The sequence below is a fragment of the Corvus kubaryi genome, unplaced genomic scaffold (genome assembly GCF_017639235.1).
Source record: "Corvus kubaryi isolate FWS band 111438036 unplaced genomic scaffold, C.kubaryi_AGA036_p1.0 37285, whole genome shotgun sequence".
Taxonomy (NCBI): domain Eukaryota; kingdom Metazoa; phylum Chordata; class Aves; order Passeriformes; family Corvidae; genus Corvus; species Corvus kubaryi.
Window position 1 is genome coordinate 1,833,906 of NW_024581089.1, and position 17,046 is coordinate 1,850,951.

General features: G+C 44.6%; 1 protein-coding gene across 4 annotated transcripts in view; it reads right to left on the minus strand.

Moving 5' to 3' along the window:
• Positions 1-15,906: 15,906 nt before the first annotated feature.
• PPARG (peroxisome proliferator activated receptor gamma) overlaps positions 15,907-17,046 on the minus strand; it is a 51,634-nt gene continuing 50,494 nt past the window's right edge. For all 4 annotated transcript variants that reach the window (XM_042026716.1, XM_042026715.1, XM_042026717.1 and 1 more), the window contains exon 7: positions 15,907-16,502. In XM_042026716.1, the coding sequence (XP_041882650.1) occupies positions 16,255-16,502 (248 nt within the window). In that variant the 3' untranslated portion in view covers positions 15,907-16,254. The remainder of the gene's footprint in view (positions 16,503-17,046) is intronic.

Genomic DNA, 17,046 nt, shown 5'->3' on the forward strand with positions numbered 1-17,046 from the left:
CCTCTCTCAGAACATGACTCACAGCCACTTCTGCCATCATCCGAGGATGTTCAGGCAGAACAAATAGCATGTGACCTGGGGCCAATCACAGCTGGGAATTTGGATTAAAAATAAAAGAGGAATGAGAACATTTGTCACAGAATACTCTGTCCTTCAAGGAGAAGGAAATTTTTCTAACGGGGAATAAAAACAGCATTTATTTTTATTAGAAGTGCTTCTGTTTCACTCAATTTTTTCTGACCCTAAGAGCAATTCTCCCTCATGGGTTTGGCTTAGTGAAACAACACAATGTATGTTCTTTCTCAGGCTGCAAAGAGGGAATGTCGTGCCTGGGAGAAGCTGCCTGCGCCTCGCACTTCTGAGCAGAGGGAAAAAGCAATTGGATTGAGATTCTTTATACACGTGGGACTGAGATCCTGCTGCCAAACAGGGCCAGGACAAGGAGGAAAGTTTACACTTTTTTTTGTCTGGGCTAAAGCTTGGGGAGTGTCCAAGCTGGGTTTGGTAAGGGGATTATTTCCTTGGGGTTAATTGTCAGCCCGTCAGGCAGGGATGGAACGCTCCCGTGTGGATACAAGGTCCAGGCAGGGCTTTGCTCTGAGTGCTCACCTTGTTTTCCACGGAGCTGCTGATGAATCAGGGTGTGTTTGCCACGCAGGGGACAGGACTGTGACAACCTGTTGGAAACCACCACCAGACAGAAGCTTTTTTTTGAGTTTGGGGGTTTTGTTTGAGTTTTTTATTCGCTTTTGTTTTTTGATAATGCCCATTTCTGCATTGCTTCTCTCAGAGCAGGCACAGGACCATGACCTCAGCAAACAGAGCTGCTCAGTGCCATGAACACCCTGGGAAGAGCCACTCACTCCACACTGCCTGCTTGAGCAGAGCTCCTGCTGCTCAGTTAATCAGTACCCGCTCCAGGGGCTGGGGTTTGCCCCTGCTGTGGTTACACATTTACCCACCCTGGATTTCCCAGCTGCAGCAAGAACCAGCCACCAGCACAGCCCGTAAGTCACAAAGTTCCCTGGCTGATAATTTCGTCATTCCTTTATCATCTGGCAGGGAGGCATTGCTATCAATCTGGCAGGGGCTGGGGCAGTGGCACTCAGCTTACAGATTGTCACTCCACTATTTTGTCTATATGCCCAATCCTACACAGGCAAGCCAAGGAATTTTGCAAACTCAGCTCCAGCACTTCAGGCTTTGCTAAGCTCTGTAAACACAAGCTCCCAGAGAAGAAATCCAAGCGCACGCCGTGGCAGGGAAAAATATGTTTTAAATACATTTAGTGAGAATTACTTAAACACTTCATCAATCAAGTGGCAAACAAAAAACGAGATCTTATTTATAATCCCTCTTTGCTTTGGGTATAGTGAGAGGTTAGTGGATGGCAGGAAATTAAAATCATATTTTATTTTTCCACCTGCTTGTCTCTGTTACACTGTGGCCAACGGTGTGTTGGTCTCAGTGCATTCCAGAACAGAGCCCAGGCAGTGTGGGAGCAATAAAGAAACATCATTATATTTTCTGGGAGCAACTGCAAAACCTGAGGGGGAGGACTGGGGGCTCCCTTCAGCTATAGGTTATTGCACGCATTTTTCAGGCAGCTGATAACAGGGAAAAGAACTATGCTGAAAAATAGATAAACACTGGTTTCCTTGGTTTACTTCAGGAACAGATTTCCAGGAGCACTGAGTCAGAAGAATGATTTCTTTCTTATAGTTCTACTTTCTTTTTTCACTTAAGTGTTGAAATCAATTATATAAATCAAAGGAAATCTGTGGCGATTACGAGGCTGAAACCCTCAGCCCCTGCTAAACTGGGCCAGTGTGTGTCTCATTTTCTGTGACTTGAAAACAGAAGTGATGGGGAAACTTGGTAAAATAAAGGATTTGAAGCAAGGCTGAATTTAACATCGTGGCCACTGTAACTCCAGGTAAAATGAATTATCAAGCTGTTCTCACCTCTGAAGGACTGGAACTCAAAAAGCACTAAAGAACACTTGGGATGTCAGGGACAGATTCAAGGAAAGCAGAGGAGGGGCTGGTGAAGGGCCTGAATACCACACTTAGAACAGAGAAAGAGAAGAAAAGTTCTAGAAGGGGAGCAGAGACGGTTCTAATCCATTCTCCTGTTCCAAGGCAGGAGCTGAGGGTCCCATGCTATTCCTGGTAGACTGGAAGGGAAAAGCAGAAGTTGGGGTGGAGAATCTGAAAGAGTGGCTGCAGTAGAAGAGCATTCTGTGGAGTTTGCTCTTTTCCTGGGCGTTTATTTGAGGGCAAAGGCACAAAGCTTTGTGTGCCACTGCTGGACAGTGGCAGGTGCAGCCCGTCCTGCTGCACCATCTCCTGCTTTTTATGAGCAGATCAGTGGCCTGCACGTTCCCACACAGTTAAACATAAATTCAGCCTATTTGTTGTCTCAAAGGTGGGGTTTTGTTGGCAGCTCTGGGGCTGAAAATGCTGGTACCAGGGAGATGGAAAAAACCCAACACATTTCACCTAAATTAAGGGCGCACCTGTATTAAACCCACCTGACTTGCATCTCCTGCTATCATGGGGCAGTGGGGAGGTCATTTATGCAGCCACTGCATAAATTAGCCATTAGCTTAAACTTTTGCTAATGACAACAGTCTGGACATAAATATATAGAATAAGCATTTCTCTCTTTGAAAGCAATAAACTCCAGCTCATTTCCAGGGGCCAGCAGAGTTGCAGTGGCTGCAGGAGCAGCAGCAGCTGGCGCTGTGATATCTGTTGCCCAATTCCACCTGCTAATGGCTTTCTGTATTTCCTGCTAAAGGAGAAATTCCCCACATTTGAATATTCTACCACACTTTAATGAAAATTCTGCCATGTGGACCCTTCCCCTTCTGCTCTTGGATGTACCCAGTGAAGATTTCCAGCTCAGGCACCCATGGTTTGCAAACACTGCTGTTCCTTCCAGCCCTGATTGCATGTTATCCCCATGGCAGATGCAATTGCCCAAGAGAAACAAACATTAAGAAAGCATTTAATGTATTGTTGCTTGTCCTCTGATAATAAATGCAACAGCTGGAGACAAAGAGGGGAACTGTCACGTGGAACAGCCAGTTCCAAGCACCCAGGATTCTGGGAGAGGGCCCAGTGCAATCAGAAATTGGCCCCAAGGGAAGGCTGGATCAGGCTTTTGGAAAAGCAGATTTGAACCATTTTTACTGAATATGATGATAAATATTACCATCAGATCCCACCTGTATCACAAACTCAATCTGATCCTCTTACCTGATTTCCAGATGGGATGGATTCAAACTGAGAGCTCTAAATTCACACTTACAGACCCTGCAATTACTTTGTTTTCTGGAAAAGGGCTGGAAGCCCTTTTGCCATCTTCTTGTGAGTAAAGAGCAAGTGGAAGGCAGAGATCCCCCCTCCAAGGATCTCCCACTGGGTGGGACTGAGCCAATCTCAGCACTTTCAGCAGGGCTCTGTCCAGGTCAGAGGAAAAGCCAGTGACACAAAATCTTTGCAGCACTCAAGCACCCTGAAGGCTTGGAGACAACCTTGGCAACCCCACCCCAGTATGGGGAGAAGCAAATGCCACCACATCAAGTGGAGGGGTTGTATAAGAGAGTAAGATCCTCCATTTTTTTCAGGCAGACCCAAAATTTCTTGTGCCTCAGGTTTTCTTTGCCCAATGCAAGGTTATTTTACAAGTCTCGTGGATGTGAAGGGGAGAAGGGAAAGAAAGAGAGAAGAATGAATTGATGACATGAGCTTTGCTAAGTTCCATGGATAGATTGTATTATTTACTTCTAGTAGCAGATTTCTTTAAAGTTCCATACATTAAATGAGAGAAAGGAGCTTCTGGATATGACTGGGAAGAAGAGATGGGGTGGCACATGCTTGTGGAGACTGGGATTTGTCTCATTTTTATTTAGTCATCTAAAATTTCCATCCAGTGCCTGCAGAAGGAGCAGCACCTCCAGAGAACAAGGCAAACCCCAGCCTGGAACATCGATCCCTGCAGGAGATGAATGCCAAACCGAGCTCCCCTGTCCTGGAAGGAGCCTAATTGGATGCTTGGCTTTTGGACAGACTTAAATTAAGGATTAGGAAGTCAAGCCGTGACACACATGCACATTTTTGCTTTGTAAATAGTCAAAGAGTTAGAGGAGAGGATCTGGAGGGAACCTAGAAATTCTTTCAGAACCAGATGATGACAGAAATAAATAAATCTGAGACTCTTCGGTGCAACTTAAACATCCTTTTTTTCTACATAAACGAAGCACTGCTAATTAGCCAGGATACCTTACCAGCGTCTTGTGCCATCCTTTTTTCTGCAGTGTTTAGATCATTAGTGTCCATTAACTCTTGAAATATCAGGGAGAATGTTAAGGAAAAAAATATTCCTTCTCTAAAAGGAAAAGAATGTTATGAAAACAAACTGCGGCTTTTTAGGACTTTTTGCAATTTCCTGAGGCTTTTTCTTGAGCTGGGGAACGTCAAGTCCTCCCTCTCCAGCAATTCGTGGGAACAGTGGGCTGTGCACGAGAGACTGGGTCAGTCCATGAGAGGGAGAGGCAGATTCACACAATCACTGGGTTTCAAAATGCCTCTGGAAGGAGCTGCTGCCTCCAAAGCACAGCCTGGGTGTGGGGAAGGCCCTGGCAGCCAGGGATTGGAAATGCCACCAGGAAAACCCCAGCCTGCATGTGGTAGGGGCTGGTTTATCACAGGGTGGGAGGGTGGCATCCCTCACTGAGGAACAGGGTCTTGCATGGACAGAAATCCATGTCCTACGTGAGAAATCAGGCACTTTGCTTTGGGTATTTCCCAGTTCTCCTTCTCAGGCATGCCACGACATTCCAGCACAAGACCACGACGGACAGTGGTGCTGAGGGCCAGTTGTCAGCCAAGCAGATGTTCTGGCCACCAAGCAGGGCCTGCCTTTTTTAGCCACAGCAGCACAGCCCTGCTGTGCGTTGGGATCTGCTCTCTCCACACCCCCACATCACACTGCCTCCAGCCCGTGGCTTGGGATGGCACGGGGGAGTTTTGCCTTGTATGGGGAAAACTTCACATTTCTGGTTGCTGAACCTTGTTGTGTTGGTTCAGGCACTTATCCTGATATCTCAGGATCAGCTTGAATTAAAAACTTGGCTCCAGAATGCTCAAGTCTCTGATGGGATTTAGAATTTCTAGGTGCACTGGGTATTCTGTCATTAAGCAAATGGCACCCAGAAACCCCCTCGTGCACCCCAGCTTGGATAATCTCTCAGTTTGAACAGCAAACTATTAAAAAGAAACCCTTCCAAAATAATCTTTAATCCACTTTTGCACCTGCAATAGTTTCAGCTTTCAACGCTTCCCCAGCTTGTTTACAGGAGTGTTACATGTCACAGCACATGCACTGCTTCCCCCTTACTCACAAGGTCAATTATTCTGTCAAAAAAGGAAATTAAATTAAATTAACATGGCATGATTTCAGTCTTGACAAAAAATACTTGTTATGTTATTATTGGCTGGATATCCTAAGATGGATAGTTAAACCAATTAGTGATTAATTAGCTATTTGAAGCTGGACTAACCTGTAATTCTCTTGGTCCTTTCTTAAGAAAGAAAAGAATAGGAGAAATTTTTCCTTCCTGGGTCCTCTGAGGCCTCACTTTTCCATGATCCATGAATTCTAAAAGATAATCATTTAATGGTTCAGATTGGTTTAGCTATTTCCTTAAATACTCCAGGGTAAATTTCCTTGCAGCTTGCTCACTTGAATGTATCTAACCCAGCTGAACACGTTTAACCTATTCTCTTCCTCCTCTCTGTACTCCAGCTCGTTGCTGATTTTAATTGCTTTAAGCAGCTGGTGGGAGTTAACCTTTTGCTGTGAAGACTTAAGCAAAGAAACTATTGAACAATTAATCTTTATTCTTCTGCTATTTCCTCATCTGCCCTTGGCAGTACTGGGATTTTTATCTTTTTGTTTGTTTTAATGCAGAGAATCTTTTCTCATCTCCTTTAATGCCTCTTGCAAGCTGCAGTTTTCTGCTTTAATATTGGAACACCACTGGATATTTCCCACCCTGGGCCTGCACAAACAGAAGGGAAATGTTTGATTTCAGAGCCAGGGTGGAAAAAGCTGCCCAAAAAAGTCAACTGCAGTGATGTGCCCCAGCCCAGAAACTGCGGGCATTGTGTTGCTTACAGGACATACCACCAGACAGATTAATTTTAATTTACTGATTATTAAATTATTAATTATTCTGATTATCAGCTACACTGACCTGAGGTGATTTAGGGTACCCGGATTTAGGCACCCTGGATAACACTCAGGACTTGGGAAAATAACACTCAAAACCACCAGGAGGAAAAAAAAAAAGAGAGAGAAAAAAGAAAAAACCTCAGAGTTGCTCACCTCCAAGGAAACACACAACTGGGGAAATGGAATTTTAAAGGAGCAGTCCTAGGTCAGCTTTCTTGTTTGTAAATTAAAATATTTCTAGTGGTGATTTATAATGGATTTTTCCTCAGAAAAAGGAAGATTTTCCAGTGTCCTGGAGAAGATCCTGTAAGAGGGGAACTGAGGACGAGGTTTGGTGTGCAACTGGCTGATCTGAGGCTGATCCCTTGCCTGCAGCCCCACTGCTCCAGCCTCCCCCACCAGTACAATGAGTGAGCTTTGGCACTGATTGTTGCAAAGCACTTGGAGCAATTTGCTGGAAGGCCAAGCCTGGACTCCCTTTCTCCTCTGGATGGGTCATGCCCGGTGCTGTAAACGCAGGGAGCTCGGAATGGCCGGGTAGAACAACGAGTTTCCTTTGGTGAAGGAGCAGTTGGCAGGCTGAGATGGTATCTCTGCAAACCACGTTCAAAAGACACATTAAAATGCCCAGTAAAACATGTTGGGTTCTTAATCCATTGAGCAATTACTCATTTCAAATGGTAGCAGCAGCATTAAAACGCAGCTGGGGCAATTTCTAAGAAAATCAGGAGATACAATCGTATGACAACATCCTTGTGCCCTGCAGTCCTGAGGTGCAAAATGAGCTGCTGAGCTCGAGGAGGTCTTGTGTGTCTGAGCAGAGTGGGACAGGCTTTATTCTGAAAAAAAGGTTCTTTACCCTGCACCTATCCAAGTGAAATTTTGCTCCTCTGGCTGTCAGGCAGAACGTACCCACCGTGTGTGATTTTAGGCTCACCAGGCATGCCAAGAATATATTAGCTGGCTCTTGGCAGCTGGAATTGTATTTGTGTAACAACAAGCTTTAAAACCCTGTTAAGAAACATTGTCTGATCTGTAGCATGGGACTCATTTGTTTTGCTGTTGTCATTGTACTGAAAAAAAAATAAAATGTGCACAAGACGTTTCTCCAAAAATCTGTAGGGCACTTTGGAATGTCTTTAAAAGAAATAAAAACAAATAACAAGCGACAAGCACCGTGACACATTGGGTAACAGCTCCATTTCTTCCTTCCAGAAGGCTTGTTTAGGATGCAAAGGAGAACATTTGTTGTGTCTCCTGGACACGCTGCTGTCCCTCCACTGCCTCGCTGTGTGAATTGCACAAGCATTTCAACACCAGGGCCTAACATCAGGCTCTGAAACCTGATTTGAGTGTGCAGGGTCCAGCTGCTTTTTGCTCAGCACTTCTGGATACCAGACCTTGGGATGCAAACTAGGAGAGGTCAGAGAATTAAACCTGCACTGTGAGGGACAAGGATTTCAAGTCCCTGCACTGCCCTCCAGATGAGCAGTGTGACTTCCTGTGTCTGCTCATTTGTGCAAAGGGCAAGAGGTCCATCAGGAAAAATAATGGCAGAGAAAGTGCCTGCAATGACCACGATACCTGCTGGAGTGAGGGACACTAAATTCCAGTACTGTGCTCCAAAATAAGAGCCTGACTGAGCCTCACAAGGGCTTTTCTTGATGCAGTCATGCAAGTTTTGAATGGTCTCATTTTCGCCCCAGCGCAGACTAAAGCCTCACTTTGTGGATTGCATTTGGATTTGCTTTTGCAGGAGGGTTCTCCTGTTTCCACACTGGGCAGGGAAAGTGCCTGAGAGAGTTCTCAGCTCCCTCCCACCCAGAGCTGCTGGGAGAACCTTTGCTCCCCCTGGAGCTGCCCAGATGCTCCTTCCCGAGGTGCGACACGGTTGCCACTGACCTCAGGATGGCTGGAGAGGGCAGGAGCAGCTGGGGCTGCACAGCTCCCCTGGCCTGGCACAATGGGTTCAGGGGAAGGAAATGCTATTCTGACTTGTATCCTCAGCCCCTTGGCTGCAAACCAAGGTGCCAGAACTCTGAGCAGGACAGGCACTCACAGCCAGCAAGGGCACGGGCCGGATGCAGGGGACAGGAACTGGGGACAATGGGAAGAATCTGGGGTGCAGCAGGAGCTGCAGGCTGGCCCCTGCCTTGCACTGGCACTGCTCCTCGTGCAGGGATGGCTTCACGGGGTGATTTGAACCAGGCAGAGCAGGCAGACACCTTGGGAAAACAACATCTCCTCTCTCCCTCATTTTGATAATGCCCACAACTGAATAATAATGCTCCTGCAAGTGGATATTAGAGGATTCTGGCTGTTTGAGCCCAACCCAGGATGGCAGTGCTGGCACGGGATTCACACCGTGCTCATGACAATCCCTGCTTCATTCTATTTAATTTATTCTTCAAAATACTTTGCATTTAGTGTTCTGCAAACGTCCCTTTTGCATTTCTGGGACTGGTATCCCCAGTGTTCCGTTTAGGATCAAATCCTGCTCACTTTGGGCACACAAACCCCTCCCTCTGACAGTGTGGTGATGGTTGGGAGCCATGAAACTCACTTACACATCATTCCATGGAGGCCAATCCTACAAATCCTGTCTCAAAGACTTCTTACTTGAAACCTTATCTGACTGAGAGGGAACGGAACCCAGAGCACGAACACTTGAGTGGTGTCACTTGTAACACAAATGGGATTTTTCTCTAAACATGAGCAGCTTCTCCATTCTAGGCTTGATCCCGGATTTGAGGCTGTTCCCTCGCACTGGGCAGTTTTCAGTGAAGCTCTGGGTTCATTGCATGCCAGGCTTGGTGCTAGTTAAGCACAGCTTTATTGTGTACCAAAGGAAGTGCAGAGCAAACAGAGAGGAGAGATCATATATAAAATTCATCAGTGGGTGCTTTACAGCCTGCTGCTTCCTCCCTCACAATATATCCTTTGGATTGTTGGAACTTGGTGTTCCTTAAGGTCCCTTCCAACCCAACCCTTTCTGTGCTAATATTTGGGTTAAGTTGTATAATTTCCACTGTTAACAATTTCTTGTGGTACCACCCGGCAGGTGAACACCTCACAATCTCCTACAAAGAGCAAATTAAGAGTTATGCCTTTGGGGAACCAAAAACAGCTGACATCAGAAAATCCCCTCCTTGTGATACAGAACTTTTACTGCTGGGTGCCAAAAGTGCCCTCTTCAGCACCCCTACAAGTGCAACTCCTACAAGCCACCCTTGCAACCCCATCATGTTTTTAAAATCAATTTCTTAGCATGACTTCATCCCCTGTAATTTAATTTTGGTGTGGTGCCATTGCCTCCAAAGATGTTTTAGCAGGTTTGAATTACACTTGCGAGCAGACTCTGCCCCTTGGAATTTCATGGGAAAGGCAATGAGTCCTCGCTGTAGGGTCTACCCAGAAAAGAAGGTGAAGAACTCCCAGTTAAATTTCCATCACCTTCATACATTTTAATTTTTCTCAATAAAAACTGCAAAATAAAAAAGGCTAGTAATTTACTGAGTGCTTAATATGTTTTATTTTTAACATTTAGAGCATTTAAAATGCAAAACACCTTGGAGGTCCCATCTTCTTTAAATCTGACTTTATTATCCCTGTTTACATTTTGTTGCAAAAATCCATAGACTACAAATATCAAATATTTGTACCCCAGCTGTGCAGGCAGAGTCCAGATGCAGAGGAACCTGCACATCACTGTGCCTTTCCTACCAGTCTAGAATTAATCACATTAATTCACATTAAAATGTGAAAACTGAAGAGAAAAGAAGTATAAAAGAAGAAATATTCAGCTGGGAAAATACTCAGCTAAAGGGCTCCTAAATATTTTGACCAAAGTTCAGCTAAGAGCAAGTTTAACATAATGTGGATTCTGACACACTGCAACAAACCTGTTCCTTTGGGCCGGGCACATCTAATCTACTTCTGACTGCATGACTCTGATCATTCCTTCCCTTTCATTTATTCTGCTTCGAGGCTGAGCTGTGAGGGAATTTTGTGGGTCTGCCTTCTCTCCAAAAGGACCTCCCCGTGCAAAAGGACCCCACGTGGAAGTTTGAACGAGAACAGCTTTGAATTTGTGTCTCTGCACAAATGTTCAGGGTTCTGCTCGTGGATCAGTGCTCGTGGTCTGGGTTCTGTGTCATGGGTAGGAAACCCAGCAACCAAAGTTCACCAAGAACAGCTGATTAGTGGAGATGTCATTGATCAGTTCCTGACAGGATCCTGTTATCACATGGAGACCCAAATCCCTGGGTTTAGATCTGGAACCCAAAGCTTCTCCTTGCTACAGGAGCCACCTCCTTTGCTCTGCTGAGATTGTTCCTTTATTACCACAGGAAGAAGATAGATCTCCCTTGCCAGCAAGCAGATGTTCACCAAGAAGGTTTTACTAACTGATCAATTGCAAAATCCCTCACTGCAATCCTTTAGAAAATCAGATGCCCTCTGTCCTTCCTCCCACTCCAGCTTAGTTGCCAAAACTTACATACAAAATTATTACTGTAATGTTTTATAGTCACTGGGAAAAAAATATCCATTTGGTCTTACAGAATGATGTGAAATGAATCCCTGGCCTCAAAAGAAGAAAAAAATCTATTAAAAGTAGCTCTTTTTCCTCCCTCCTCCCTCTCCCAGGCCCCTTCTACTCCCCTCCCCCAACAATAAAGGATGTTTTGGAACAGCCTTTTCAGGAAACATTTCCACAGCAAAATGCAGCATCATTTATAATATTTAAAGCTACATTTTTGTTGAGATGGCTTGGCAGGCTTTGCTTGCAAATCTGGCAGGATATGGCCAGCTGAGAGTTAGCACTAACAAACTGAGGATATGCTGACACAACAGAATGCTTTAATCATCATTGCAGCAAGCAGGACAAGATCTTCTCCTGCACTGCCAGCTCTTCCCAGTGTGAGAACCAATGGTGCTGCGTATTCCTCCTTCCCTCCCCTGCCTCTGGAGAGTTCACTTTTCCCTTGCTGTCTCCACTGAACTAAAAAAACCTCGTTGGGTAACAGCATATAACATAATGAGCAATGGATATTCCTCTTGGCCAATGCTGTTATGAAAATGCTCCCCATTTCCAACACAAGAAGGAAGCTTAATAATTAAAAAGAAAGCCCTTAACCAGTGTGTGTCTCAACAGAAGGGCTATTTTCACTTGCAGCTAAAGCTCTTTTTTGGCTTTACCCTTTCCTAAAGCAGGGCTGAGAGCCATGTTCAGTTAGCAAAACCCTAATTAGAAACTCATCCCATTTGAGGGTTGGGAACTGATCTCAGCCATTTGCAAAAACCTATCGAAGCGAATTAATGCCACATTTAAAAGAAGTCCTGAAGCATTTAACCCCCAAAATCTAAGAGTTACTGGCTTGACTAATGCTTGCCCAGAGCAAGACTTGCCCAGAGAATTCCTGCTACGATCTAGCCAAGCTACAGACTTGCAATACTTCAATATTTGTCACACTAAGCAATAAAGAGATGCAGTGGAAGAGACTGTGAGCTGAACAAACCTTCCCTATTTTGGGAGCTATCAATTTATAGATGCTGTTTGCTGGCTTTGTTACACTCAAGCCTCTTGCAAACGCCCAGCCCATGAGGCTCTTACAAAGAATAAAGGTAAAACCCTGTGAGATCCTGCACACACACACATCTAACACTATCACACTGCACCCAGAGCTGCGGAATCATTTCCTCCTTTCTTCCTTTGCTGGCTCAGTCGTTGCCTGCTGAGTGTTTACCTCAAGCCAGTGAAGATGTGCTGCCGAATTTCCTATCCATACCCTGCGTACCAGAATGAAAATGCAGAAGCTCAGGAACTGTTTTTCCTACAGTCATCATTTCCAGGGCTAGGTAGTGCTGAGAAGAATGGAAGTACGTTGCTGGTATCCGTGGAGTCCGATCCACCCTTGTGCAGCTGATTTTTAACCACCAGTTCTCAGACAGGACACTTGGAATGGGATTTATGATGAGACACGTTTTTTTCCCAGTGCTTGAATGAGAACCTGAACTGTTTGACAGGTGTGTGCCTGAGCTGCTGTTCCAGGAGGTGTTTGCTGGGGTTTTTGTTTTCCTCCTCCTATAAATCTCTAGCTGCAGCTTTGTATTGCTCGTGTTTACAAAGTTGATGTTACATCCACTTAAGGGATATTACCTCTTATTTAAAAGGAAAAAAGTTCCATTAAACCGTACTTGACCTCAAGACAGAGTTTACAGTTGCAAATCAAATACTAAATCCTGATCCCCCCGGGCTTATCTGTCCCCAGAGTGATTGGAACCCGTGGTGTGTGTGCTGAGGGAAGGGGCTCAGTCACACGAGGTGGGACAGCAGCTCTTGGGAAGTCCATTTCCCATTTTCCTGTGTTTTGGGGTGCTGAGGGCTGGCTGTGCTGGGGAAAGGTTCTGTTAGGGAGTGCTGAAGGGTGGTTAATCACCTGCACCAGGGAGACAAACGGGTTTTCCTTGCTGTTATGGAAACTGTGGCTAAAATGGTCTGGGCTGCCTTTGCCACAACAGAGGGGATGCTGGAAATGTTTTCCTCTCCTCTCAATTTTCAGTCCAGGCCCTCACAGCAATATTTGCTGGAGAAATGGTCACCAGTGTTCTTTGTGTGAAGAAGGTAATTTTTCCTGTTGAACAGGGACCTTTGAGCTCCTACAAGGAACGTTCTGATGCCTGACAGGGCGAGGGAAATGGGCTGGATGTGTGCAGGGACACAAAATGACTTTCTCTGGACTCAATTTACCTCCAGTTCTTCTACAGAAAAAGCAGATCAGTGTGAAATACAAGACAGAGGAACAGCCCAGAAGTTTCAAAGCCTGTGGGAATCTCCAGGATCCCACATCATCCCCGAGGATGTGATGATGTAGTGCACAGATGACTAAGGAACAGTATAACACCAGCAAAATGAAGCTCTTCAAAGGCAGCCATGTACCAGCTGACTGCTTCTATTTTTGAGTTGTTAAATGCTTTTAGTAGCACTGAAGATCAAAACCCAAATTGTTCATTTATGGCGTAGCCCACTCTACCCAAAACTCCAGAGAGTCTGAAAGTATGACAACCTACTTATGAACTCCCATTAGCAAGTTTTTGTTTTTAATAAATAAAGTCCCATAGAAACAGAAAGTATTTACAATTAGATCAAAATTCTGAATATAATTCACAAGAGAAAATGCTATTTTTTGAGAAAATGTTTTCATATCCTCATAACAGTCATTTGTTCTAAATTAGTACACAGCAATTGTCCATTAAATGAACATTTTTCCCTTAAGACCTATTCTTGTAGAAAAGTATTTCAGGCAAAACTTCTTAACCATGATGTAACCGCTTAGAATCAGAAATGTCAGTGATTAGTGACTCACATAAAAAATTAACACTTTGCATGGCTTGAGGAAAACATGGTGAGTAACTATCAGTATGTGAGAGAAGACAGGGTGTAAGGAGAACAGGGTATTTTATTAGAGCAGCTGATACAGTTGAAAGAGAAGTGTAGGCCTTTGGGCATCCAGTCCCTTCATCCTCATAAAGGATAACACCCGTTCCTGCAGAACTGTTATGATTATGATTCCATTGCCACTCTCAAAATATAGGGATTTTTGGACTGAGTGGCTTAGACACTGTCACTGCTGAATTTCAAAAATATGACCCCCTGCAGGAGTGGAGTGAAGCTCTTTGGTTAACGTGCTGCTGGGTTGCACAGATTTTTTTTTGAGCACTGGACTCAATTTCCCTGTCAGAGCATCTCTGCCACTTATTTTAAAATAAATTTGAATATTACTTCTGTAAGGGCATGCCCTAGAATTCCTCTTCATTTGAAACTACTTCTGGACTCCCATTTCTAGGGAAGCCAGTGGGAAATTGGATTGTCTAAGAAATGCAGGCTCAGATTAATGGTTCTTGCTGTGTGTTGCTACTGCAGGAATTCAGTGCTGGAGCTGGGGTCCGTCTCAGTGCCAGCTCATCTCTGATCCATCTGCTACAGGACGGGATGAGCTCTGCAAAATTCCCCCACCAAGGGATGGGTGGCAACATTTCAAATGAGCGGTGGAGAACAACTTAAACCAGAGAGAGAATATTTTCTTTTGCATTGTAACAGCCATAAAAGTGTGCATGTAACTGCTGCCAGTGCTGGGCTCAGCTGGAACACCCTCAAACGTGCAGCAAACGTGCAACGCCGAGCACTGACTGCAATATTGTGTTTGCTGCAGGGCCACCATTGCTGAGCTACCTGAAGTGATCTCACTGCAAGCCTGGCAGGATCAAAGCTGTTCTCTTCAGCCTCGCAGTGACTTCATCTCAGTGCAATTCCACCTGTGGGCTTTAAACCTGGAGGCTGAATGATCCAATTTCCCAAACTTCCTGGTGGGAATAGCGCTCACGGCTGACCTTAGGCCCAGAGGTTACCCGAAACAAGTACTAGGAAACGTTTCCAGGTATAGAAGGCATGAGCTGGAAGATTAATTTTAATATTTACCTCTCTCAACTTCTTTATTGCATAATTTGCATTGACTTAAGAGTTTCAAGGTCTCACTTTAAGGTCTACATTAGGAGCAAAGCCAGTCTGTACTCCCTGAAGATCTTACTCACACCCACATCACCTCTTGGTTTGCTTAGGTATCACTCGTTTCACTAAGTTTAAGGCACGTTTTTTGCTACATAAATCAAATATGAATATGGAGAGAAAACCAAGGATATTCAACTGGGGACCTCTCCTTACCTCGAGATATAAGTTATGAATAGTGGCTTTTTTCCCCCAGTATTCCCTCTTCTGGTCCACCAGCATGGGTCCCCCCCTGCTTGACTTTGTCAGGGGTCACATTCACAAACTATCAAATGTGGGCAGGGGAAATGTGAATGCAAGGGCCTCTCACCTCAGTACCAAGAATACCCCAAAATGACCGTATTAGGAAATTTATCTCCTGTAAAACTTGCTCACTGTGCTGTGCTCTGCTCCCTGTGGAACTCTTAGGTGGCATTGTAGGGCATCACATGCAAGAAAACCAACAGCCCCAACAGCAGCAACATCTCCCAGTGTCCTTGGGATGAACATCAGGAGCTCAAGTTGAAATAAGGGTGCAGGGTTTCCATCACAGCTTTATCTTTACAGGAATTAATCCAAACCGTGCTTTTGTTTAGGGGTTAATTTGTCATGGCATTGCAATTTTCCATGATATTTTGACTGTTGTTCAATGGCAGTTTATCAAATAATTTGGGAACGTCTCAGGCCAAGAGGTTTTTACCAACCTGTTCCAGCTCAGCTCTGGCTGCTGTGGGGTGGGAATTGGAGGCCTTGGGGAGCAGCTGCTGCTCCACCTGTCTCAAACTTGCATGAACAGAGGAATCAAAAAAGACTCTGTTTCCTAAGAGCGCTGAGCAGTGCATATTCCTTCCTTAATTAGCTCTTGAAATGGCATCTCATTTTTGGGTTTGCCTGCAAATGAGTGGGCTAATTTTTCCTTACACCAAGCCCCCTTTACAGAGCTCAGCCAGTGTCAAATCTCATTATGGAAGGCACGAATATTGTCAGACCTGCCACTCCTCCCTTTGGCCTTTGAAACTCCCCTGGGAAGTTACACTGATCTGCGACTGAATTTTATTTTGCTGCTGCCTTGGGAGCACAAAATAGAACGTAATACTTCAAACATTTCCCTGGAAATGTTCAAGGAGAAAGGATTTTATTTAGTTGAAAATTTAACTGCATGCTTAACCAACTCGAGTGAAGCATCGATCATACTTGGACAAGCAATTTTAGGAAATAACATAGTTAAAAAATTAATTCTGAAAATACTGCCAACAATTTCATGATATAGATATTTTTAATATTAAAAGTAAATTGTAAATGTGTCTTTATAAACAATATGCATAAAATAGATCTACTATACTAAGCTCTCTCTTTTTAAATGCTGTTTCACAGTAATTTCTTAGGTATGCAAAGTTTTCCCTCAAAGAAATAGTGCAATCTGAAGAACATACATTATGTCAGGGGATTAAGAACTGCTCTGCTCATTAATACAAGTCCTTGTAGATCTCTTGTAGGAGCGGATGGAGGCTCATGTCTGTCTCGGTTTTCTTGATGATCTGCAGGAGCTGCACGTGCTCCGTGACGATCTGCCTGAGGTCCGTCATTTTCTGCAGCAGCTTTGCAAACAGCTGCGAGGACTCGGGGTGGTTCAGCTTCAGCTGCAGCTCCAGGGCTTGCAACAGGTTGTCCTGAATGTCTTCAATGGGCTTCACATTTAACAACCCTGGGCGGTCTGGGGAAGAAAAGAGTTGGGAGTTCATGAGCATCATCACATCGAGCTCATGTGTTCATTCCGTACACATTTCTTAGCAAATTCAGCCTTTACAGATGGCATTTCCTGGGACCTGTTCGACCACCAGGTAGTCTGTAAGATTTCACTGGGGTCTGCTCAAAGGGGTTTTAGAGTCTTGGAAGCAGTTCAAGTGGTGCTGATCCAGAAACAGGTTTGTACTCTACTACAGTGGATTTTCCACAGTAAACTGGGAGTGTGTGGGGGAAAAAAAGAGTGAGATAGTCGGGGGACAAACAATCTGTATCAGGTAATTCACTTCCGGAAAATGGACAGATACTCTGATGGATTTGCATGTCCTTGCTACCACTAAAAATGTTTCCTGTTAAGGTGGATTTGAACCCATCAAAATTTAATAAAAAAGGCATAAACTCAACTTCTGCAGCCGTACTAACCTGGGAGATTTAAAAATCACAGGCTCAGGTCTTCCCCACGCCCAAGCTGCAGCTGCTATGAGCAAGTTTCAGGATAGCCTTGCATCAGCCCA